This window comes from Grus americana, chromosome 15 (assembly GCF_028858705.1).
Source record: "Grus americana isolate bGruAme1 chromosome 15, bGruAme1.mat, whole genome shotgun sequence".
NCBI lineage: Eukaryota > Metazoa > Chordata > Aves > Gruiformes > Gruidae > Grus > Grus americana.
The window spans coordinates 10,699,813-10,724,142 of NC_072866.1; the positions used below are offsets into that span (position 1 = coordinate 10,699,813).

Below are 24,330 nucleotides of genomic sequence, written 5' to 3' on the forward strand. Positions count from 1 at the left end.
TGTCTCTTCTAATATCGCTTCAGTGTTTTAATTGCATGAACTGGAAACTGCTGCTCCAGTACTTAGTGGGGGAACTTTGCAGGGCTTTAATAATTTGCTAAAAAGCTTTCGGGCTCCATTACCATCTCATGGCTCTCTGTAATTGAGTGCCTGCAAGCTGAGAAGCCTTCAGAGAAATAACTTGGTCTCTAGATCGGGTAGTCCAGAGCTGCTCTGGCTTTCCCCAGTGCAGGCAGGAAGCAATTAAACAAAGTGGAGCCCGTTGGGATGGTGGCAGGAGCTGGCAGCCTGCGACCGGCTCCCCTGGGGTGTTGCACTGGCAGGAGGGACAGAAGGTGGTCTTATGGTTGCCCCTGAGCACCGGCTTCTCCTGCCTCTGGAAAGCATCTGGCCAGGGACAGCTCAGCCCGCTCTCCCCAGGCAGCTCTCTGACACCGGCTCTTTCCATGGTGTAGCACTTGCACCATGACATCCACTCCCAGCCAGCCCTGGAGCCGCTGCCCACCTTGGCTGTGCCCTGCAGACAGGTCCTGTGCCGGGAAGGATGGGGCTGAGCAGCAAAAGGTCCCTGAGCAGTGCTGCGGCAGGACGGAGGGGCTGCAGCGGGCAGGGCTGGGTGGGATGAGGGCTGGAGCAAGGCTGGGTGACGACTTGGATGCGCAGAGGTGGGGGCGATGCCCCTGCCCTGCCAAAGGGATGGCAAGTGATGGCACGTGGGATCAATGCTGCTGGATGATCAGCTGGCCCCAGTGGTGGAGTGCAGCTGAGAACTGGTGGCTCATAGCATGTAAGAGATGGTGGATGCGTGAGGGACTGGCCTGCTAAAGGCTGGAAGAGGGAAGACAGCCGTTGTCTGCCTCGTGTTGGGAGTCACAACAGATGCACGTGTACCGACCGGCGATGGGAAGGCGATGGGCCCCAGGGTGGGTGCAAGGGAGTCACCACAGCCCAACGCACCGCTGCCCGTCCACCGAGCCCCGGCCACGGGCTAAACCTTACGGGTTTGGGGCACCTTCCCAGGGCCACGCGCCCACCCAGGGCTGGCCCGGTGCTCACCAGCGGTGCGGGGAAGGCAGTTCTGTTGACGGGTGCTTCATATCCCCGCTGCTGCCCAAGGAATGTGACTGCGGGGAGGTGACGGCTAATTGCTGCAGCGAGTCAAGGACTGTTTAAGCAGCTAATTAATTCCTCCTAATCAGCCCTTGATCTGTTGAAAACTGCATGGCATTATCTCCTCTGCTGCAACACCTTGATAATTCCTGTCTGAATGGTCTTCACGGAGAACATATTTAAATAAACTCAATAGAGATTTCAGACAGATAGCAACTATAATTACCAGCTTGTACAAATTAAACCATGGTTTGTTCTGTTCTTTTTCTTCTGCCTTCGCTGCCCAGAGCTCCTGCTAATCGTGTTCTTGCTGCCAGCGGCACGCCAGTCCCCGGGGCGTTTTCTGCACATGCCTTTGGAAAGCTGGTGCCCGGTGCTGGGGTGGGCGCTTGGTGGGCCAGTGTTTTGGATAGGGCTGTGCATGGGCATACGCCAGCCTTGGCCAGTGTTGTTCCTGTGCCAGGGGCTCAATGCCGTGCCAGTGCCACGCGGGCAAGCTGGAGGAGTGGTCCTTGCACACCCCTCGGGGCTGCCGCACACAGTCCTCCCCAGGACCAGCCCTGCAGTTTCCTCTCCCGTCTCTTCTGGGTTTGCAGTCTCCTAGAAAAGCAGAGTTTTTTCTCACCTAGAAGCAGCACAAGCGCTCGGACATTTGCCTTGAGCGGCCGCAGGAGCCCAGGCTGGAGCTTTCAGCCTGGCCGTGGCGTTCAGCCGGCGCTGCCCTTCCAGCACTTGGGCAATAAACCGTCCGCACTAAGCGCTGCCAACTGCAGAGGGGTTTGAGTGCGGTTCGTTAGGAGGGATAAGGTCAGGCCACATTCATTTCCTCCGCGGTCACTCGGGACAGCCAGAAAGGCTGGCTCCTCTGGCATTCGGCAAAGGTCAGCCAGCCCCGGTGCTCGCAGGCGGGTGGCGGATGTGCATTTACATTGCAGCTGCTCTGTGTTGGTTCTGCTTCCCTGCTCGCTCCTGGGAGCGCCTTACTCGGAGTTTGGGTGCTCAGGTGTATCTTTTTCCTCCCTGTCTTTTAGATAAACATAGTAGCTGCAAGCAGGGTTGTTTTCCAGCATCCAAGCAGTGACAGAGAGCAGAGAATGTCGTTATGGTTTAACGAGGGATTCCAGGGAATCGGAAAGGAAAAATGGATTTTTCATACAGGGGAACAGGTCAGTGCCTCTGGTCCCCGTAGGTGAAATAAAGGTAACATCAGGTTTCCTGCCCTTTCGTCAGGTTACGAGCTAGCCAGGGCACATCTCCTGCGATGGGAGATGCTCACAGGGAGACACCTAAGTCCAGAGTCGGGGTTTCTCCTGCCCCAGCACCCGCAGGAGGACGCACCCCCACGGCTGGCCTCGGAGAGGTCAGGCTGAAGGAGAAAGTTTAAAAATTTGCTCGGGTCGGTTTTGTCTTAAGGTTTTGATTTTTTTGAGTTGGGGCTGAATTGCCTGTGCATCCAGGGCTCACTCTAAGTGCACCCATCCTCTTGGGACCAGGGTGCAGACATGCCCCACGGAGCTGATCATTCTTCCTCTGGGCTTTTCATGAAATTTCTGGGCTTTAGGTCTCTCGGTGGGTTGCTTCCTAGACCCCGTGTGATGGGGCAAAACCCTTCATGCTGGCAAAGACTGCGAGACAGGTACAGTGAAGGCAGCTTAGCCTGTTCACCGTCATCTTTTCTCCAACCCAGACTTGGACACTGAACATTTTTATGCCAACAGTTTGGCCAGGGCAAGAGCATCCCAAGAAGTGGGTGATGGGTCTGGGATTTCCCGGGATGTGGGCACAACCCTGCCCCCCGGAGAGCTGGGAAACAGCCACTCACCTCACTCCAGTGCCTCAGTTTCCCTTGGGTTGAAGGGAACTGCTAATCCATCCCTGCAAGGCTAAATTCGCTAGCACCCGCACGGTCTTCTTCAGGTACTATGGCGATGGGGCGATGTGAGGACAGAGACCGGCTGATTAGCATTGGGATGCAAAACGTCCCTTAGACCCAAGCCTTTGGGCTATCCGGTTTCGTTCCCCATCTCTGGGGTGAGCCAGATATAGAAATGGAGTCATGCGAAACAGCACAAAGTCTCTATTTCAGAGCTTGAGCAAATTAAAATGTAGCGTGTTCAAAAGCCAGCTTCCCTGGATGGCAGACAAAAATAATCAATTGCCTTGAAACAAATACTAAATATTAATGAGAGGCAATGGTCTGCCGCGCACAGAGCTATAAAGAGCATTTCCCGTTGATCAGCTGAGGAGGGTGAAATGAAATTGCTTTTTGAATGGCTATTTGTGGCCCTTCTTGAGGTGGCTTGGGAAGGTTTGCCTGCTCAAAAAAAGAAAAGAAAACTCAGAGCATTTCCATCTTTGCATCAGGCGAGCCGCTGGGGATGTGTGCTGGTGCTTTCATTTTTGTTTACGCACTTGCCCGAGCGGTTGGGGAGATGGCTCGGTTTGGTTACGTAGAAATCAGCCCCAAATTTACGTAGAGGAGGAGGCGACGATTCCCTGGGAACATCAGCCAACTGCGCCTGCCCTCGACGAGTGGCGAAATGGCCTGCCAAAGGCAGAACATGGGACCCAGGAGCACTCCCTGGCTTTGCAGCCACATCTGCTCTCTGATTTATTTCAATAACAAGCATTGGGGGAAACATTAAAAAAATTACTTACAGCCCTCACCAAGTATCCTAAAGTGAAAGCAGAGGGCTGGGAGCTTTGGAAAAGGAGTCTTGAATTTTTGTAGTGCTTTGACCCTTGGGTAAGTCAGGAAACTTTGTATTAACTCCGTTTCCAAACTTGGAGGTTGGAAGAAAAATGAAAGTGCTCCCTTCCCTCCCTCACCAGGACCTGAAGCCACGGTGTGGGGCTCTCCCCCCCTGCAAAACCCTGCTCTCCCGTGGGTAACGTGGTGCCGGCCTCGGCTGGGAGAGCAAACGGCACACCAGGAATAGCTGCAGCCCTCCCCGGGAGGCTGCCGGTCTCAGCCCTGCCCTGTCCTGCACACGGCCGTGGAGGATGCTGAAAGCGTTTTGCATCCATCATGCAGTAAATAATAACACGTTGGCTCATGATTTTATAAAACCACTAAGCCAGCTGCCTAGCCATGGGTCGAACGAGAGCTAATATTAGCTAGAAATGACTAAAATTAGAAAATTAGAACCGAGCCAGAATTAATTAGTTGTTCAAGGAACAGAACCAGAACCGGAACAAATTAATTGTTACTGAAATAATCGCTGCGGGGCCTGGCGGGCGCTGCCGCTTCCAGCCCCACGCAGGCTCCCACTCCGCTTTGCTCACGACGACTCCCACGCGGGCTCGGAAAGGAGCCCAGGGTCCCAGCTGAAGGCTGTGACAGCTAAATAAAAGTTGGCGTCTCGGTCCCAGCCGGGGATTCAGCAGCAACGTGATGCAGCGTGAGCTGGGCTGTGCTAGGAGCGATCCCAATGCAGCCGAGCCAACTGCCACCCCGAAGGGCACGGATACACATCCCCTCGCTCCATCGCTGCCCAAATGTGCCTTTCTAAAGGCGAGGGTAATTACAAGGCCGCCTCGATGGCTCCCAACAGCACGCGGGCTCTCCCCTCTGATCCCGGCGGTGCTGCTTTCTCTTTCAGCTTCAGCTCTGCCGCCAGCTGAGATGCTTTGCGAAGCTCTTGAAATGAGCCAGGACCTGCCATCCGTGCAAATGCCACCAGAATAATTTCCAGGGAATTAGGAAGTGGGTACAGATAACTGGCACGTGGCTGCATTTTTCCATCTGTGACTCAGTCACCTATATGGTCACTTCTTTTTACTTTCCAAAGGTGGTAACTCATCCTATATTTCTTTTTCCACTCTCGCAGCACTCGCAGCAGCTCCCATTTTAGCAGCAGCATGACGCACAGTGTTTTAAATTCAATTTAGAATACAAACTATTTATACCAGCCAGAAAAAGGCAGTGAAGCAGCTCTTTCTGTCATGAGTGGATTTGTAATTTCAGAGCAATCATTGCATAACTAATTGAATCAGCTCTCAGCATGTGAAATCAGTGCCCTGCTTATCAGAGGTTTTCATCGTTCTCCCCTCCTGAAGCCAGCAGTCCCCCTCCACCAGCAGCACTTTGGGCTTTTACAGCAGCCTGGGAAGAAAGCAGGACCTGCAAAGCTGTCTTTCTCTGCTCAAATAGAGCCAATAAATTACCAAATGCATTCAGAGTAGATGAATAGCTGGGTTGCAGGTGCCCCCCGAAAGCTGCCCAGGCTCCGTGCAGGGGAGTGAAGTGCATTTGTAGCTAATGAAGTGCCAGCCGTGTCTCAGAAGCAAATTGGTGCCGAGATGTTCTGCTGACTCTCACCTCCCACTTCATTGCCCAGGTGTGCTCTGCTTGGCTTGAATTTAGGGTCTGATCCAAACCCCAGGCTTGGTGCCTGAAAACGAAGCCTGAAAGAGGTGATAAATACAGCGATGGCTTTGTGAGGGATATGGGAAAGGTAGAAAACAGAGTAGCTGTAAGGATTTTCATCAGCTTGGGAATGAGGGTCCTGGATTTAGTGACTCGGGTGGATCCAGCCCTGCGGATTTTGAGAGCAACTCCAGCCACCTGCGTGCAGCAGCCTCGCAGGGTGAGAGGGCGCTTCCTCAGCTGCGAGGCGTTTTGGGCAGGGGCCCACCAGCTTCTGCTGCTCTGCAGAACACGGAGCTTAAAATTGGCAGCCGGAGCAAGCTGTGCTGTAAAGGATGGGAATGTCTCCCTGGGGGTGCTGCCTGTGAGTCCTGGGCTGCCACTGATGTGTGGTTTGGATTGCATTGAGACAGCCCTGCAGGGATGGGCGAGGAGTGCAGATGAGCCCTTAATACCTACAACTGCTGGGTGCTAAAGGTGGCTAGCTGCTTCAGCCTGTACAAGTGGAAGCAGTTCTCTGGGCAAAGCTGGTAGGTCTTGTCTGGGGGGAGCTTGGGGGAGCACTGGCAAACTTTTCTGGAAGTAGGCAGGGATGGGTTGTTCCTGCCAGGTATGATCCCTAAGGCTGGATGTAGGAGATGACAAAGCCCAGAAAATGAGAGCTAGGTGTCTCTGTGGTCCATCTCCTCTTCAGGGATCTGTTTTCCTTTTAGGAGAGCAACACTAGGCTCCATGGCAGGGGTCTGTTGGCTTTGGTGGCCTGGGGACAGCCTTAGCAACGCTCTCAGCCTTGGGCACATGTTGGCCAAGCCACATATTCTGCAAAACTGATATGCAGGGGTTTTTTTTCCCATGACCCAGCATCTTGGTGCTTGCTGGCTGGCCTGGTGAACAGGGCAATGCAAGGACTAGCAGGGGCTGACATGGGGAGGAGAAGCAGCTTTCATCCCATCAGTGGCCTCTGCTTGCTTCTTGCACAAAGCCACACAGAGATGGTGCATGTCCCCATGTAGGGCTGAGGCTGTGGGCTCGCACTCCTGGGGCAGCATGCACCCCAGCACCCCCAATTACCTGCTTTGTTTTCTATTGTCTCTTCAGGTAGCCAGATGGGAGCACAAAACGCGAGCACTCAGCCGAGTCTTCGGCTCTCCATATGCTGCCTGCTACTGCCTGGGCGCTGTGATCCTGATGCTTAACTGTGTGCGGAGCCATTGGTAAGGAGCTGACCCTGCTGCTACGTATGGATGCACAGAAATGCCCCTGCAGGGCGGGGGGGATGGGGGATAGTTGCTCTGCAGTGCTGGATCCAGCCCCAGCGTGTTGCTCCTACATGGCTGGATACCTTCAGCCAGCAGCAGTTTTGTTCCAGAATTTGTAATAAAGACAAAGGATGAGGCGGTGTGGCCAAAACCGTCAGTGTCAACAGCCGTTGAGTGTCGCAGGTCTCCTTGCTCTGCTCTCTGGGGTGGTTTCCCCTGCCCTGTGAGCAGCCCAGGAGACAGGAGAGCTGTTTGCGCAGGATGGGTCATATGTAACAGCAGAAACTTTTAATTCTCTCATAAAAATCATAAACAAAATTAAACCTGTTTTTAAGAAGCTGCAGTTTCCTGTGTGGAAGAGCAGGATTATCTGTGCACTTAGCGAGCAGCCTCTTTAAACTCTTATCTGCGATCTCTTTAAATACCACCTGTGCTAGCTAATAGTATTGTATGACTGATGCACTGTACACCATGGGAATACGTCCTTTGATGTTCTGAGTGCAGCAGAGAGGTTTACTGCAGAAGATTTCCTCAATGCCAGCAATTTATCTGCGATCTGGTAGGCTTTATCTTCAACGCTGTTAGGAGAGACAGACTGTCTTACTAAATTTCCCAGATTCAATTATGCCAGGGTCAGAGCTAACGGGTTATCTAGTACTTTGGGTAATTTCCCAGGTGCAGAGATCTCAGGTTGGAATTTGCACATGTATTTAAGAGCTTTGCCTTCCTGGAAGTGACACCAAGACCTTCCCTTGTCCTTCTGCATTTGTCCCAGCTATTGCTTATTGCAGAAACTGTAAGAACGCTCGCAGTGAATGGGGCCGTAGTTGAATGCAGGCAATGTGGAGGGCGTGCATGTGTTCCGCTGATGTCTTAGCAACACAGCGGGCTTGGATTTTGCTGAGGAATGCCTTGGCAGTCTCTTGCACAGAAGACATAGTCACTTGTCTGGGAAGCAATGCAAAGCCTTGTGCCTGCCTTTAATTAAAATCACAGCTGATGGAGGGACAGTCTCCATTCCCAGTGGTCCTGCTGGCTCCTGGGTCAGCAAGACTTGCTGGGTCATGGTGAGGCACTGATGGGGAACTGCTGGGAGGGCCAAAGAGGCCTTATCTGTACCAGCAGATGAGCTTTCCAACATCACGTTTTCCCCCTGCAGACCCCTCAGTGCCCTACCAGGGCTGGCATCGCTGGCTGTCCTGGCTCTGCTCCATGTCATGAGTTTGTGAATGCTGTGGGGCTCATTGGGGGCAGCTATGCCTGCACAGCCTGTGACTTGGGGTCTGAAGGAGGCAGCAAGGTCAACCCAGGGGACTGGAAAAGCCCTCCTTGGACCTTGGTTTTGGAGGAGGGTCCCTAGAAGATGGGGCAGCTCACCCCAGCAGAACATGGATGAGACACCAGCCAACTGCACTTGCCAGCCCACCCGATGGCCAAGGCCACTTCAGAAGATTGCAGTGTGAAGTTTATTTTGCCCATGTATTTCAACATAGTTGTGTTATTCCCTTCCCTTTCCTTGGCACTGAATTTGGCCTGAGTGATGGCTAGCAGGTTTTGGAGCCTGTTCAAGCAAGGCAGGCCCTTAACTGTGGGAGTGATGGGATGGTTTCAGGGTGGTCATCAGAGTAGCAACTGCTGGAGTTGCTCTGAAATGCACCTGGGAGACTTGCTGCTTCTGTTCCCAGCTTAATGAATCCTCCAGGGCTGCCTGGGGCTTATTGCTCAAGCCTGGAGAGGTTATGCTGTTTGGGAAGGATTCGCCCTATTCCTTGCATGAAGATATCAGCCAGGTCCAACCCTGGGTTCAGCTGGCCAGAGGGGTTCATGGGTCGTACGACACGGGTGCTGTCATCTCGGTGACCAGTGATGCTGGGAGGGACACATCTCACCCACTCACTATTTTGCTTTTCCCTTTATTTTCTGAATCGCTTGTAGTCGAGCACACCGATGAAAGCAGGTTTTCAGCTCCTCAGCGCCGCGGAGGCAATCCAGACAGCAAAGCACAAACTGTTCCTCGTGCTTTGGCTGCGTGCAGCGGTTGGGGTTGCTTGCGCAGAGCATGCTGGCTGCTGATAGCGAGCGAAAAGGCCTCGGGGGGTCCCTCCACCCCCAGTGCTTGTAATCCAGCCTTTAAAACTCTTCTCTGTGCTCTTTGGGGACTTTTTATGTGGGTGGGGCCTGCCAGGGAGTGATTGAGAAGCCCACGGGATGTCTCTTTTGGTTTTAAAAACCTGCTTCCTTTTTGCAACTGAGGTTTTGAAAGGCTCCAAGCTGCGGGCGGAGGAGAGGAGGGCAGAGCAGATGGAAGCTTCACGAGTGGGTTGGCATTGCGGCTGGAAGCACGCGGGAGCTGGGCTGTGTGGCTGCTTCACTGCCCGCCCCGCGCAGGGGTGTCTGCTGTGGTCCCACCCCCAGGTCAGCGCCGTGATGCTGTCATGCCAGCTTTGCTCTGAAGGGATACCTTGGGTGTAAGAAGACGAATGTCTTGTTCTCAGTTAAGCAATTAGGTGCTTCCCAGCTCTGAGCTTCATTATCAGCATTGGCTTGCTTCTGAGAAGCAATCCAGAATGACCTGTGACCAGGGGGGACCTGCTTAGTCAACTGCACAAGACAAGCATCCTTAATTGCTTTGGCGCAACGATTATTTTCATTACAGCCGTGTTCTTTTTGCAAGAAGGAGGGAACTTCCATCACTGAGTCTCTTATCTGTGAAAACAATTCCTGAACTTTTGAACTGTCTGCACTGTGCGCTCTACCCCAGCGGTTTATGACTGTTATCTGTGTGACATGGGACGTGACAACCTTCACTGTCCTCCAGACTTACGTCCAGTGTCGCTGTCTCCTGCCTTACTGTGTTGTTGATAATCTTTCCCTGAAGCCGCTCTACAATTAGTTGTCGATGCTGCCTCCGAGCCGTCCTGCGCTCCCTTTTGCCCACCCTGGCAAACTCCCCACCTTGGGGCAGGCGTGTGCTGGTGGTTTTGTAGGCAGGGAGCTTACGAACTTCCCACCTCATGGGTCTCGGGGTGTTTGCCTGAGCTGTAAAGGCAACACCCATGTGCACGCCCTGAACGGGGGGGTTTGCAGATGCGAGGGTCTTGGGGTGCCCAGGGCTGTGATGCCTCCGTCGGGAGCGACCCCCACAGGGGCTGAGGGCAGCGCCTTTGCCGAAGTGCTCGGTGGGTACTGCGCTGCCGGCTGACGTGAAGTCTTTGTTCATGCCACCCACTGGGTATTGCTTCCTGCATGGACAGGCTTCTCGCTTGGAGCTGACTCTTCCAAGAAAATGAATCCACCCTGGGACGGGATTTTGCACAGGGAAGGGGTTGTTTGTCATTGCCTGGTAGCGCCTCTCGCCTTTATGCTCAATGCTATTTAATTTTGTCAGCTAGTACTACGAACGAGCATGGCGTAAATGGTATCGATCCAAGAACCACGTGGCCTTTTGTGCAGAAGTGGCCAAGTTTGATGATGGGAATTGAGCATGGCCTGAAGGAGCTGATGTCCCCTCTGAGCCATGCTGCCAGCAATCTCGGATGGCTGGCTGGGAAAAGCCCCAGGTGGCCAACAGCACCTCATGTCCATGCTGGCGTGGATGCCAGGCATCCGGCTGAGGAAAGCGGGCGGCCGAGATGGAAGGTGGGGGGAGAAGCTGCCACAGCCCCCAGCTGACCTAAATAACACGCACATCGGTGCTGGCAGAAAAGCAAAGTCATTATTGGCAAAAGAAGCTGTGAAGATGATGACCAGGCTGACAATTGCCGGTAGTATCGGCAGGATGATTTTAGTGTTGTTGGGGTTGCTTTTTTTCCAAATGAACGAGATCTTTTGTTGCAGCGTGTGCTGTTGGGCACCACTGGATGGTTTTACCCCCGTTGCCTCCTTTTTGCCGAGAGGAACAAAACCTCAGGCACGGGGGACAGACTGACGTCCCGCATGGCGAGCGCGGCACCTTGCAGCGGTGCTGCTGCTTCCGAAACCCTGGCTGCCCACGCCACCGCTGTTTCCTCGCTGCCTGCCGGTCCCTGGCCCAATTCTGCCCCAATTGCATTTGCCAGCCCCAGTTTCCAGGCTGATTTTTAGGATCAGGCAAAGGGAGCACTGCTGGGCTGCTCTCAGCGGTGACCCAGTTTGCTGGACGAGGTCTTTGCCCCCCTTTGTGGGAAAGGGATTACAAAATATGCTCACTGTGGGCCACCGAGAGAGGCCCAGAGACCTAAAAAGTTCAGCTTCTCTCTTTATACAGTATTTCCAGGTTTGCTTCGTGCTCCATGCAGCCTTTGGGGATGTATTTTGGGCTGCAGGTTTGATAAGTTTTCTGGTGGTGTAATTGCCGTTTTCTGGTTTAATAAATCAGCGTCTGTCTGTGCAAACCTGGCCCGGTGTTCCCTCTGTGTCCCAGTGAGAGGACCTGCAGCCGATTTCCCTCGTTCCCACTTTCTTCCTGCCAGCCCACCCACGTGGCATCTCCGTCCCCATGCTTTGGTACCATCTTGAGTGGTTTTCCAGTTCATGTGGCTTATTATGTGGTAAACTAAAAGAGGGTAGATTCAGACTAGATACAAGAAAGACTTTTTTTTACGATGAGGGTGGTGAGGCACTGGAACAAGTTGCCCAGACAGGTGGTAGATGCCCCATCCCTGGAAGCATTCAAGGTCGAGTTGGATGGGGCTCAACCTGATCTAGTTGAAGATGTCCCTGCTTGTTGCAGGGGGGTTGGAAGAGGTGACCTTTAAAGGTCCCTTTCCACCCAAACCCTCCTATGATTCCCACAAAGCAGTGTCACGTGTGCAGCGACAGCTGAGTGTCTGAGCAGGCGCGTCTCTGATTTGGGGTGGGTGGGCAGAACAACGCCTGCTGCCTTGGCTTCCCCATGCAAAACCCTGTGACGTGCTGTGGCGGTTGTGCAGCCCCACTGCAGCCACCACGGCTGCTTGCACCCTGCCAGGAATTGGCCAAATCTGCCAGTTTGGCCAGGGCGGAGCTGGTGGATTTGGGTTTTTTCCCTGCTGGGGTGGAGAGCAGGTGCCTCTGGTATCATGCTTCACACTGGCAAGTGTGGGGAGATGTCGGGGAAGCCCTGTTTTCTCAATTTCCATTTGCCAAAGCTGGGGGCACCTTCTAGCCCCACTCTGACAGCAGACATCCTTGTGATAGCAGCCAGATATGTGATTAAAGTAGGTCGCAGCCCGCCCACCCACCCCTCCCCTGCGCTGGTTAGAGGGATGCTCCTCACCATGGCAATCGCTCCGCTCGGCACATGAAGCATTTCCAGGTACTGGGACAAAACGTGGCTTTAATTGATGTCCTCTTGGGTACCGAGCTGGGCCGCTGCCTTGTTGTGCAGTCAGAAATAAATGCTGTAGCAAACGTGAGTCAGAGGCACATGGTGAAAGGGACTGGTTTAATGACAAATCGGCTGCATGACTAGCTCCCCTAGCAAGGGAGACGGCCAACACCTTGTCCTCCCCCTGCCAGGGAGGGTGAAACACAGCACGGTGAGGCTCCCCCGCCACCAAGGAGCAGTCACGGATGCCAGAATAATTGACGACTCCATGCTGCTTGTCATGGCCCAGCATCATAAATGCTTAAAAGGTTTATTTACCAATTCTGAAAACTCCTGTGCGCATCATGTTTAATGCAAATAGAGAGTGTGTTTAGGAAGATATAAAACATTACTAGAGGGAAAGGCAGTCCATTATCTCCATGCAAACACCTCCTTCTCTAGCTGTAAGCCAAACAGCAGGGGACCGAGCAAGACATGCTGATGAGGGTAACTAATGCAGGCCTATCCGACCATGAAAAGGAAGGATGGGATCATCTGGAGCAGGGAAAACAGCTTTGCCAAAACAAACCGTGTCACGTGCTGGTTGCAAAACCTCCAAGGCTGATTCTCAGTCATCTAGTTCATGCTCTTGAAGCCACCTTTGTTCTTCTGCTCCAAGGCCAAGTCAGGTCGCTAGCATAGAACAGAGGAGCCTCAAGGATGTGAGATAGCATGAACCCAGCTCATCTGGAGCAAGAATCAGCTTCCGAGCGCTGTGCTCTAGCTGTACCTCTCTCTGCTCTGCCATCTCTTTGCTGGGGGCTGGGATCCAGGAGGGTGCCAGTTTGGTGCTGGTCTCCCAGACCTGTCTCTCCAGGGATCCTCAGCAGCTTTGATTGCTGTAAAATGCCTTTCCAGCAGTGGTACCCTGTGGGGAGGTCCTGGCCGAATGTGGAATCGAACCCCAAGCACTGTGAAAAGGCATTAGCATCTTACTCTGTGGGAGCAAAGAGCTCCAGAGCATCCCCGGGGATGTCGTGCTGTGCTTTGAGAGCACAGCCAGGCCAGGATTGCTCAGGCAGACGGGTGTATCCCTGCAGGGGGATCGCTTTCCACCCAAACCCAGGCAGCACTGGTAGCAGGGATGCAGGCTTGGACTTCTTGTAGTGGAGACTTGTGTCATTTACAAATAAATAGCATGGAAGTGATGCAAAGGGTTGTGCAGCTGCTGCTGCTTCATGTTGCAGCCAGGTTTGTGTGTTCCCATCAGCACTGATTTAAGCTAAACAACCGTGAGCCTGCTGAGCGCAGGGAGGTGTGCTGGAGGACAGCCATCCCCAGGGACCTCCGTTACATCACCCTGGGCCACGCTGTCGTTCCTCTGCCTGTGCTCGGCTCCCTGGAAAAGAGAATTTCTCTAATTTCCAGGGGCGGGGGCAGAGCGTACATCACCAGGATGCTGTGTTCTTGCTCACTCCCAAGCACGTTGCATTTATTCTATGTTTTATTTCCTTGCTCCAGTCCAAAGTGGAGATTAAATGGCTTGCTCTAGGGTCCTAAAAACTCCTCGACGGTAGAAAACCTAGTAGGAACGAGCTCCAAGGAAAATATCATCCAGGTCCCTAAACCTGGTTTAAGTATCATCCTGGACTTTACTTGGTGCATGTAACTTGCCATCTGGTCTTTGAGCCTTCAAAAGATGCGTTTCCAGGTGCTTGCACATCAGCTGGGCAGGCAGGATTGTGTGTCTCAGCTTTCATTTGGACAACAGAGAAAATCCAGGGATTTGCAGGGCTTGGGGGAACTGGACATCAGGAAAAAAACTATCCCAAGCCCTGCAGGTAACGTCATGGAAGCACTTTCCAGCCAGGGAGCCTGGGAGTGTGGGCAGGAGCAGCTCTACTGGCCCGGCCCTGGCAGGCAGCAGTGGCCAGAGGCACGGGAGAGCTGTTATTCCACTTGAATTTCAGCCTCCAGGGTGCTCATTAAAAAAAAAAGGCTCAAAGTTTCCTACCTCATGTGTCAGCAGCATGTGGAGAAACACTGTGTATGGCTCTGCGGGTCTGTTATCTCCTCTCGCTATTATTAATGGGCATTTTTTTAATCATGGTGTTGTCTCCTTCGTAGTCGTATGCTTGTATCGGAGCTATGTGAGATGCTGAGCCTGCCAACCCCCGCTCCCGGCAAAGTTCAGGGGGCTGAAGGGAGGGGTCACAATTATTCCACTCACAAACGAGTATTTGGAAGGTCAGACCTGAAATGTGTGAACAAGCCTGGAGCTGAGAAGCTGTGTTCGCACTTGAAAATGCATATCTCTAGTATTTTCCTTTCGCTGTTCCAATCCTCCCCCTGACTGTCAGGCTTCAGCCGTGAATCACTCCTGGGCACGTGGCTAACACGTGAACGCTGCAAAATATTTTGATGGAGAGGAACGGGGGTGGGAGCACGAGATAACCCAGCCGACTGTTCCCAACCCTTCAATTCCTGTGTCGAGGCATCGCAGCCTCCAGCATTTGCAAGAGGATCTTTCCCAGAGCTCCTGGTCACGATGAAACGTGGGGTTTGGTGAGCAAGGCAAAGCTTTGATATTGGTATCAGTGGGGTTGGTATTTCCAGGAGTGAGCAAGAGTTGCAAGTAGAAATAGCTGCTCCAGGTCAAACCCTGGCTGCTCAGAAGGCTTCGGCTCCTTGCTTCTCCTGGTGGGAGGTTGAGTAGGTCCAGGTGGAAAAAGGGAGCTGGTGAAGCTCAACAGCATCCTGTCCCAAAGCTCTGCGTCTCCCAGGGAGAGGTGGGTGATAGTAGTAATGAGTTGCCACTTTTAACAACCCTTGTCTCTCCAACAGCTTCACAGAAGCCATGAAGAGCCAGCCGAAGCTGGAGGGCTTGGACTGCCATTGGGCCTATTACTCGGGCTTGGCCATCTTGGCTGTAGGGACCTTGTTTGTCATCTCCAGCTTCTTAGCACTGGGATTCACCGGAACATTCCTAGGTAAGCACTGAAAATTCAACAGCTTAACCAGAAAGTGCATTTAATCCTTGCAGGGGTCTTTTGCTAGGGCAGAGTCCTGTAAGTTTCCTCATCCTTACCTCCAGGGCTGTTAGATTTGGTCTTGGTGTTACGATACCAAAGCGTCATCTAACCATGCCGTTACCTCACACAGAGGAGATGGTGCAGTGGTTTTATTATGGTGAGTCCTATCACCTTCAGTGTCAAGCCTGAAATTTTTGGAAAGCAGCTGATCATCTGAAAGTCCCGATGCCCTCCAGAAAAGGGACTCCAAGCGCAGACCCCATGAGCAGGTCGGCAGCGGCAGAGCGGGTGCGAGCCGTCCCGCAGCCTTGCTCTGAGCCCACACCCGCTCGACACGTGCGCCGAGGGAAGATCTCGTTTGCTGTTGCCTCTGCAATAAACCTGACGTTCGCTGACAGGTTCTTTCATCTGCCGCTTTATGGCAGAAGGCATTTTCCACTGTGCCTGCTTTCACATTTAGAGAGTAATTCTGTTAGCGTTGTTGACTTTAAAAACATGCCAGTATGTGTGGAATTCATAAAAATAAAATAGAGACAGGAACAATAAATATCCAAGGAAAGGGGCAGCTCCCGCTGGCTGAAATAATCACAGCCCCAGCTTTGACACTGCATTTAGGCTGTGCTTTTGCAAGTGCTTTACAAACCAAATTCAATTAGCTCCTGCAGCGTCGCCAGGAAGAAGAGGAGGAGGTAATAAGCCTTCCTGGTTTCAAGTGGAGTTGCAAAGAAATGTGTTGAGTTGGCCAAGATCCTGCCACCAGAAATAGAGCTCAGCACTCGGCCCCATGTTACGCCTCTGTCCCTCAGCTGCTGGGCACCGACATCCTCCAAAATCACCCGCAGCCCCCAGGAGCGATGCTTTGCCTGCGCAGACATGTCCAGAGAGGCCGGGCGCAGGAGTACCCGCCAGCAAGAGCTGCTTGAATGCTCCTGAAGTTCAGCCAGGTCTGGGGTTGTTTACGTAAAGCCTGATTCATCCGACCAGGAGGATCCATTGGACTTGAACCGCCGGGGAAAAGCAAACAAGTGAGTCAGGCTCAGCGTAAGCAGCGAGAGTGGCCCTGTCCCCCTCTGCTCTGCGTGGCCGGTGGCTCCCGTATCACCCGCGGCAGGGCAGGCAGGCGTCAGTGGCCCGTATCGGGCGCTTCTGCTCCATCCTCTCTGCCGGCGGAGGCTCTCCCTGCCACCGGCGCACCGGGCTGAGGCTGCACGGCTCCGAGCATTGCGTGATGCAGCAGGGAGCGAGGCCAGCTCTCTCTGCTAGCCGGGGCATGACGGGCACCAGGGCAGAGCTGAGTCAGAGTGGGGAGATGCCAAGACCATGTGCTGGTGCAGCCGAGCTGGCTCGGGACCTCTGTCCCACAGAGGCATGGCCCAGCTGGAGCCCCACAGAGCATCCATCCTTGGACCGATAGTGGCTTCTCAGCTCCATGCAAGCCCCCGCAACCCCAAGTCAGGAAATTCTTAACGGAGAATGCTGTTCAGTGTGGTTTCTTACCCAGCCATGGGGAAGACGAGGGGTCTGTGGGTCTCCGAGGATCTCACAGGGGATGTTCTCTTGGTCAGGACTCACTTGGGACTGGTACATCCAACGTCGTCCTCCGTGCAGGGTTTTAGTGATGTGCTGGCGCTGCGGGAGGAGCAGGGTCCCCCAGCAGTGATAGCACTTCTGACTGCAGGTAGCAAAGGGTTGCACTGCTTTGGCAAGAAGGGGGCATCCACCTTCTTCTCACAGCCAATATCTGAGCTCAAGAGAAGTTTTGAGAGAGCCTCTGACACCCAAGCACTTCAAAAACTTCCTGGAACAGCATTTGACCATTCCCTTTTAGGTTTTCCTACAGCAGTGAGGGCTGAACCAGGCAGGGTACAGTGACCACGTCAGGGCTGCCCATTAGATTCCTCATTTAACTTTTGGAGTGGCTGCAGAGCACTTTGTCTCTTAAGTGTGGGCAGCGCAGTGCAGCGGGAGCCACGGGAGTCACCCTTCTGCAACAAGCCTTTCTGTGCCACCCCATCTCCTGCACAGCAGCACCAACCCCAGCCTCTGTCAGCAGCGCCTGGATGCGGCCCCTCGCCCTGGCAGCCTTCTCCCCTGCAGAGCCATCCATCCTCCCGGCACCGTGCCCTTGCAGGGATTCGGTCATCAGTTCAGCGCCGTCTGCCTCATCGTTTGCCCTATTTCCTGACGAACGTAGTAACAAGGGCTCGGCTTCCCAGAGGTCGAGGGCACCGAGAGGTGGCTCTGCCTGTCTGAGCCCATCTGTCTCGCACCCGAGCGCGGTTCCTTCCAGCGCTGACCAAGATTTCAAGTAAATCTGACTTGACCGAAGTCTGTTACGGGGCTGTGGTGAAGCTGGCGGCTCTCTGGAGGGAAGCGGAGGTGGTGCTTCAGCCCAGCTTGGGCTCCGGGCACCATGGGAGACCTTGCAGAATGCCTCAAATGGCTTTTGGTGCCGCGATCCAAAGTGTCTACCCTGTGCAGCAAAATGGTTACACTGACCTCCAGCAAAAAATAACTCAAATTAGATGCCAAAGTCCCCCAGCCTGCCAAGGAGCCGATTCCTGATTTGAGGGCGTAATGGAGGCACAGGAGATGCCCAGGCTGACACTGTGCAAATCGATGCACGGTCCTTTGCCTTCGCACCTGCCTGAATATAAAAATATTGCAGGTCCTCTCTGGTGGTCATGTTCATTTAACTGTGTGGGTTTAGAGGCAGGGTTTACATGGGAAACCTTGTGTTCTGGGGCAGCTGCCTGCTCCCCCAGCTGCTGTGTGCTCTTGCTTGCAGGGAGCCTGCCCGAAGGGTCCTGCAGCCCCACCGGTGCCAGGCTCAGATAAGCCCCTGCCAGCCCCACGGACCCAGGGCTTTGTGCGGACCTTCCCGGTGCCAGCACCATTTGGGGAGCAAGGTGTTCAGCCCAAAAGCGAGGGCAGGCAGGATATAATGAAGCATTTTGACACATAAGAAAGCACAGAAATGGGTTGTGGCAGGGGGTGATGTGTTCTTTCTACCAGAACAATCTCAGAGATGCATTGCCAAGTAACTGTGAGAACATATAGTATGAATACCAGGCAATTATCTCACTTAGTGGCCTGTAGTTAAAGCCCAAAAGCATTGTCTAATTGGGCAGGCGCTGTTTATCCTTAGAAATAAATGTTTTTGCACCATGTGAGGTCAAAGAAATTACACTACGAACCAGGTAATAATAATAACCTTGAATAGTTTGCACTCCTGTAATGCCTTTTATCTGGATTTCCAAGCACTTTCTCACCATACATTAATCCTCACCACCCTCTGCGCTATAAGAAAGACTGATATTATGATCGGTGCACAATAGCACCGGGAGGGACAGAGGAGACTTGCCCAAGGTCAGAGAACAGGCTGGCAGCAAAGCTGGGAACGCGACCCAGGGCTGCGGCAGCTCCCTGAGCCGATGGACCAGCACTGCTCCTCGCTGATTGATGGTGCATCTTGTACAGTGGTCGTGGAGCAAAATCCTCGCTGGGCTTTGTGATCTCGCTTGTGAGACCAGCAGAAATCAGAGCTCGGCATCCCAGCCCTTACTCCCCCTCGAAATGCCGCTTGCAAGCTGCACATCTCCTTGTTTGTCATTTCTTCTCCAGGCTCCTTTCAGGAGGTTGGAAGGATTGCTCCGAGGTAGATAGGAAGCTGGTTGGATGCTGACAGTTCTGAAAGCTTTCCTCCTAACAGATGACAATCACCTATTATCATCATCATCATGATGCCGATAATTGAGTGTTTTGTAGGCAGAGGTGCTATTTTCTGAAATTCTGAGAAATTCTCTGAACTATGAGATAAGGGTGACACTGAATGAGGACATTTGGTGGTGGCGGTCGTGATTATAACATCTCAAAACACCGTTACAGTGCGCTGGGCTCATTTCCCCATTAAATGGTTTTGATCCTATGCACTTGCTTCATTGTCAAGTGGCATCAGACGGCCAGTTTTCAAATGAGAAAGCCAGCTGGGACCTCGAGAGCTGCCTCCTGACAAGGGACGTGGCTGCTGTACCTTCGTTGTAATGCACAAACCTTCCCCGTGGGCAAAGAGCCATTCCCGGAAAAGCTGATCGACACCGAGTAAACGGCCAACCTATTTGTTGCTGTTTTCTCAGCCTGGAAATTAGCAGCAAAACCCCTCGTTTGCCTTTGCTCTGCCTCCTCGGCAGGGATGCTCCGTGGTATGGGGAGGGTACCAGTGTGCCACGGCCCCCTGTGACACTCAGCTTTGTGGAGCCTAACGAGAAACCCTCTGTTTGCTCTGCAGGTGATTACTTTGGCATCCTGATGGAGGCAAAAGTGACCAGCTTCCCCTTCAGCGTCCTGGATAATCCCATGTACTGGGGCAGCACGGCCATCTACCTGGGCTGGTCCCTCATGTGAGTACGTGCCCCTGCCATCAGCACCGGTCGTAGGGCAAGCGCGGGCTCTGTGCTCGGCAGGACGTACGGTGCCAGGCTGCATCAGGGGCCAAAGAAACTCTTAGTGACGGCAGTCGGCGAAAAAACCCAAAATGGCAGGGAAAGTGCAACATGCCCTGGTTTCTTGCTTTCTCTCTTTCTGACTATTTTTGTGCGTGCAAAATCTTCTGCTGTCATAAAGGACTTGCAGCATTAGTTGTAGAAAAATAAATAACGGCCAAGTGCTGGGGAGAGGAAGCATCAGCAAATGCTCTGCAGCTGAATGAGATCCTTGGCAGGATCTGCACGTGGAAAAATCAACAGTCAGGGCCAAATTCACGCTGGGTGTCACTCGGCAGGGGCAGGACACTGATACTGGGGATCAGAGTGACCCTGTATTTACCTCTGAAAAAAGCAAAACAAGCCAACACACCCTTTCCCCCACTGCATGGTGATAACACTTCCGAAACACTCCTCATGTGATACAACACAGCTTAATAGCCTGCTTAGGAGGAAATGAATAGGCTGTAATTTAGCAGCAAACGAGCAATATACTCTATTCTGTGTAACAAGTTTTATGTGGTTTTCATTTAATATCACATTTTATTTATTTGCTCAGGAGAAAAAACCCTGGCTGTGTTACATCAGGAACCCATAGAGCATTGCAGGCCGTTATCACTAGATATTTTCTGTTATCACTAGATATTTTGCACTGGTGCTCCTGAGTGTGACCACCTCTCTCTTATTTCGGTGGAAAAAAAATGAAGTGCTTTGCCACTTTCTGGTCACCTTTTCAGCCACGTGTGCAGTGCTTTCTGGCCCCTGGTAATAAGTAAAGCTGATGGTTTCTCTCCTGTCTCCACCGAGCGTTGCTGCCATTCGTTCTGCACTTGAAATCCCCCCCCGGCACCGTCAGGGCAGGCTGCACGAGGCCGTTTGCCTTCCTGGCAGACCCACGGCACGGATTGGGTCCAGACCCTGGGAAATGGTGCACAAGAGCTGGGGCGAGCTCGCTGCTGGGGCCGTGGCAGTGCTGGGCAGGAGAGCCAGCCGCGGGGTCAGCAGGGGCACGATGTCAGCGTGGATATTGCTGGGGGGAGTGGGGCAGAGCCGGGGCAGGATGAGCCCCCCCATACCACACCGTGGCTGGAGAGCAGCTGACACCATCACCCCACAACAGCGCAGAGTGAGGAATTTGACCAGGAGAAGTTATAAGGAGATTTTAATGGTTTTAAGATGAGGACTGAAGTATTTCCTAGAGCCTTTGCAGAACCAGCTGAACCCTCCTGAGCTGTTTCTGTCACGGAAATCCCTTCTTTGCCCCTGCGAGAGAGCAGCCTCACGCCGGGTGCACATTGCTTGGTCTTCCACCGGGATCCTGGGCAAAAGCAGCTCAAAGCGGCTCGAGGCAACAGTGTGATTGCCTTTTTTTTCTGTTAAAAGGCTGCCACCATAAAAGGCAGTGAGGCATGCCAAATAATTGCTGTTAACGAATTGCTGGAGCTGTGCGAAGTGGCACCAGGACACTGCCCGCCTGCCCTGGGGAAGCTCTGCGCAACCCTTCACGTGGTGGTTTTGACTCTTTATCTTCCCTGGGATCTCAGCTCAGGTTGCTCGCTGAGGTTTTTGGGGGGTCTCAGGTCTCTTCTGAGGTACTGCTGAGGTCCCAGGGCTTTCAGAAGATGTTAGGTTCCTGCCCTCGGAGGTAAGAGCTAACGTCCTGGCTCTGCGTCAGTGGGAGGGATGCCGGAGGAATGCGTCTGCCGTCTGGGTTTGGACAGACATAAGATGTAGAACACATTTTTGCTCTGTCGGTGATGTATCATGCTCCATATCATGGCACTGGAGCCCAAAGGACTGATTCATTTTAATCTGTAAGAGTACATACCACATAACGTAAGCGAGCCTGGCAGCACACCAGGCAGCCTGCCTTCCGAGCCCAGTCCAACCTTAAAAGCATCGCGTGGGGCGAGAGCTGCTGTTTCCTCCCTTGCAGGACAGTGCAGCTATCCCCAGCTCATCTAATGGCAGTTCCACAGCCAAAATAAATGTGTCCACCAAAGACATTGGAGAAGGCACCTCCACCAGTCACGACAAAAACAGGAGCTCCAGGAGGAAAGGGCAAAGCGGGTGTCCCATGTCCAACACCCAGGACCAGCGAGGCTGGTGGGGAAGGACGTGAGCCCACACCGTTGCTCTTGCAGACAACCCACAGCCCTGCAGTGACGCTTGGGGACAGACAGACTTCCTACCCAAAAAAAGGTCCTAACTAAAAAAAGACCACGAAACCTTCTTGGCTAACTCATCATTGACCCTGCTACAACACGAGCCGTTGCCCAATAAGTAGGTTGAGCTTGAAAGATGAGAGAAACAACTCACCCAAATGCTTCTCATCACCGCGTCAAGCAGCCTCGCTTCTCCCAAAAGACAAATGGAGCATTAGCTGTTTGGGGACAGCTTTGTGTATCTCTGGTAGGGAAGTGTTTTAACTCATGGCAACAGGCTGTGTAAATCAGAGCTGGCACTGCAGCCAAATGATGCAATTAGAGGTCTTGCTGTCAACAAACAATCATGCAAATTTGTTCTCTCTGATACGAATCAAGGAGGAGACATGACTAAGCATGTAATAGCAGGGGGTTGGGAGAGGAAGAAGTTGCCCAGTGCTTCCTAACGAGGGAAAAACTTCTTGCAAAATGTAAACAGTGAAGAGGTGAAGATTGGTGTGCATCTCTCCAGGAACTGATGCGGCCAGGCAGTACGTGACGGCAGGTCCAGTACAAGGTTTAGGTAGTTTGGTCTCTCTGAAGGAATGTTTTCCCGACAGGACTAGTCCCCTTGCACAAGGCTTGCAGGATGTTTATCCTCACCAAGGACCAGCTAAGTACATTTTTTTGTTGACAGCCAGCTCTTGTCCCCCTCAGAGCTGAGCTGCAACCAGCAATAAAGGCAATCAGCAGTGTCCTAATTAAGGGAAATGCTTGCAGCCATTAGCTGGAGGCATAGGATGCAAAAAGGGTGGTTTGGGGGGGCTGGTGCCTGCGGTGAGCCAGACAGAGCTGTGCCCCTGGCTGGGGAGATGGGGCCAGGACCTCGTGGGTGCTGGGTTAGCAAGTGGGGAATCCCTGCTGGTGCGACCACTCTCACCCCGGGAATTTGCACACCGTGGGAGGGGCTCAGCCCCTGGTTTGGGGACTGAACCCTCCTGCTGAAATTCTGGCGCCTTAGCAAAGCCCCTGCTGCCTTCGCTGGTGTCTGCCTCTTGCCCCGAGATGCTTTCAGGCCAAGCGTCAGAGAGGTGGCCCCGCGTGGGCGGTGCAGGTTTGCAGCCGACGTTGACATCTCTCCTTCAAGTGGGAGGTGATGGGGATTTTTTAGTCCCAATTCTTTGGCCTTGGTGCTAAAAGGAGCAGCCATGCAGCCATCCCTGTTGCATCCGCAGCCCTCAAGCACTTCTCCCCATAACCGAACACAGGGCGGTGTGGTGCGGTGGCATCGGTCCCCCGTGCTGTGCCTGATGGCCCCTTGCTGAAGGACAGCATTTGGGTGGGCCTTGGGAGGTGACAGGACGTGTTCCTAAAACATCTTGAAATGGATTTAAATGTGAACCGAGCCCCCAGCACCCCATGCAGCCAGCCCCGGTGCAGCACCGGCCCCAGCACCCTTCACGGGGCAGGCATGGACCTTCCCATCCCTTTCCATCCCCAGCCCTGCTGACATTTGGAGGTATACGGTACCATACGCTGCTCCTTCTGCCAGGTGTCTCCTGCACCCTGGGTGGCCTGTCTTTCTGTGCACATCAGGCATTTCCCTTATAGCGCTGGCTGGGAGCCACAGCCGTACATCAGCAGCTGCTCAGCTATTAAACAGTCTTATAATCTCAGGACTTAGCATCAAAGCAGAAGCTCTCTTAGCAGAGACGTGCAGGGATCAGACTTAAAAGAAGTCGCCGAAGTAGGCTGGGGAAGAGGCCTTGCCAAGTAACATCTGTCTAAGACAGTTAACATTAAGTACAAAAAAACCCCCAGCCTTTTGTTCGGTTCTGTTTAATGAGCAAGAGAGTGCTCTCCTGGAGCCAGCATCTCATTTCACTTTCTAAACCAGGTCTTGCATAAGCCCATGTACTTACCTGATCTTTTCCTTCTCTTTCAAAACAGGCATGCAAGCCCAGCTGGCCTTTTGCTGACAGCTGTAGTGGCAATTTCCTACACAATTGCAATGCTGTATGAAGGGTGAGTAGCTCTGCAAAACTGGAGAGCTTCTAATTATTTCTACCAGCTTTAACTTGTGAGGTTTCAGGGAACTGCAGAAGTAGAGATGTTTTTTCCAGTTGATTCAGCAGGGAAGAAAGGAAAACAGAGGATTGTTTTTCAATTGTTTTGATAATGGGCAGATTCCTCTCTTAAACTATTTGCTGAGTTCTAGGAACATTTATGCATTTGTTTATTTTTATCAGAATGAGATATTTTTTCTTTTGGGTGCCGGATTCTGTCTATACAAGAGCAATAAGGAAGGCAGTGAAGGGACTCATTGTGTCTTCTGAAGAGACCCTGCAAGAAGAGCTTGCATTTTGTAGTTCCTTGGATGGGCTTCTCAGATATTTTGTACCACGATAGCCCAGCAGCCCAGGACAGAGCAGCCCAGAATTATTCCCGGAAGCAGCGGTCGTGCTTCAGCAGTGAAAGGTCTTTTGTCTTTGCAAGGGAGGAGGAGTTGCAAAGAGAGCCGAGGCCCATCTGCATTGCTGAACATCATGCTGTGCGGTGCAGGGATGGTCCTGGGTTGGGAGCAGCTTGGAGCCACTCCTTGGTCTGGAGATACCGAGCCGAGGATTGCCATGGCACAGGAATAGTTGGGCTGTGCCAACCTGTGAAGG

The 24,330-nt window shown here is 52.9% G+C and overlaps 1 protein-coding gene across 3 annotated transcripts in view; it reads left to right on the forward strand.

The window, feature by feature from the left end:
* Window positions 1–24,330, forward strand: part of PEMT (phosphatidylethanolamine N-methyltransferase) — a 43,396-nt gene that overhangs the window by 16,676 nt on the left and 2,390 nt on the right. For all 3 annotated transcript variants that reach the window (XM_054843306.1, XM_054843305.1, XM_054843307.1), the window contains exons 3-6: window positions 6,578–6,693; window positions 14,849–14,994; window positions 19,325–19,436; window positions 23,612–23,686. In XM_054843306.1, coding sequence (XP_054699281.1) covers window positions 6,578–6,693; window positions 14,849–14,994; window positions 19,325–19,436; window positions 23,612–23,686 — 449 coding nt within the window. The remainder of the gene's footprint in view (window positions 1–6,577; window positions 6,694–14,848; window positions 14,995–19,324; window positions 19,437–23,611; window positions 23,687–24,330) is intronic.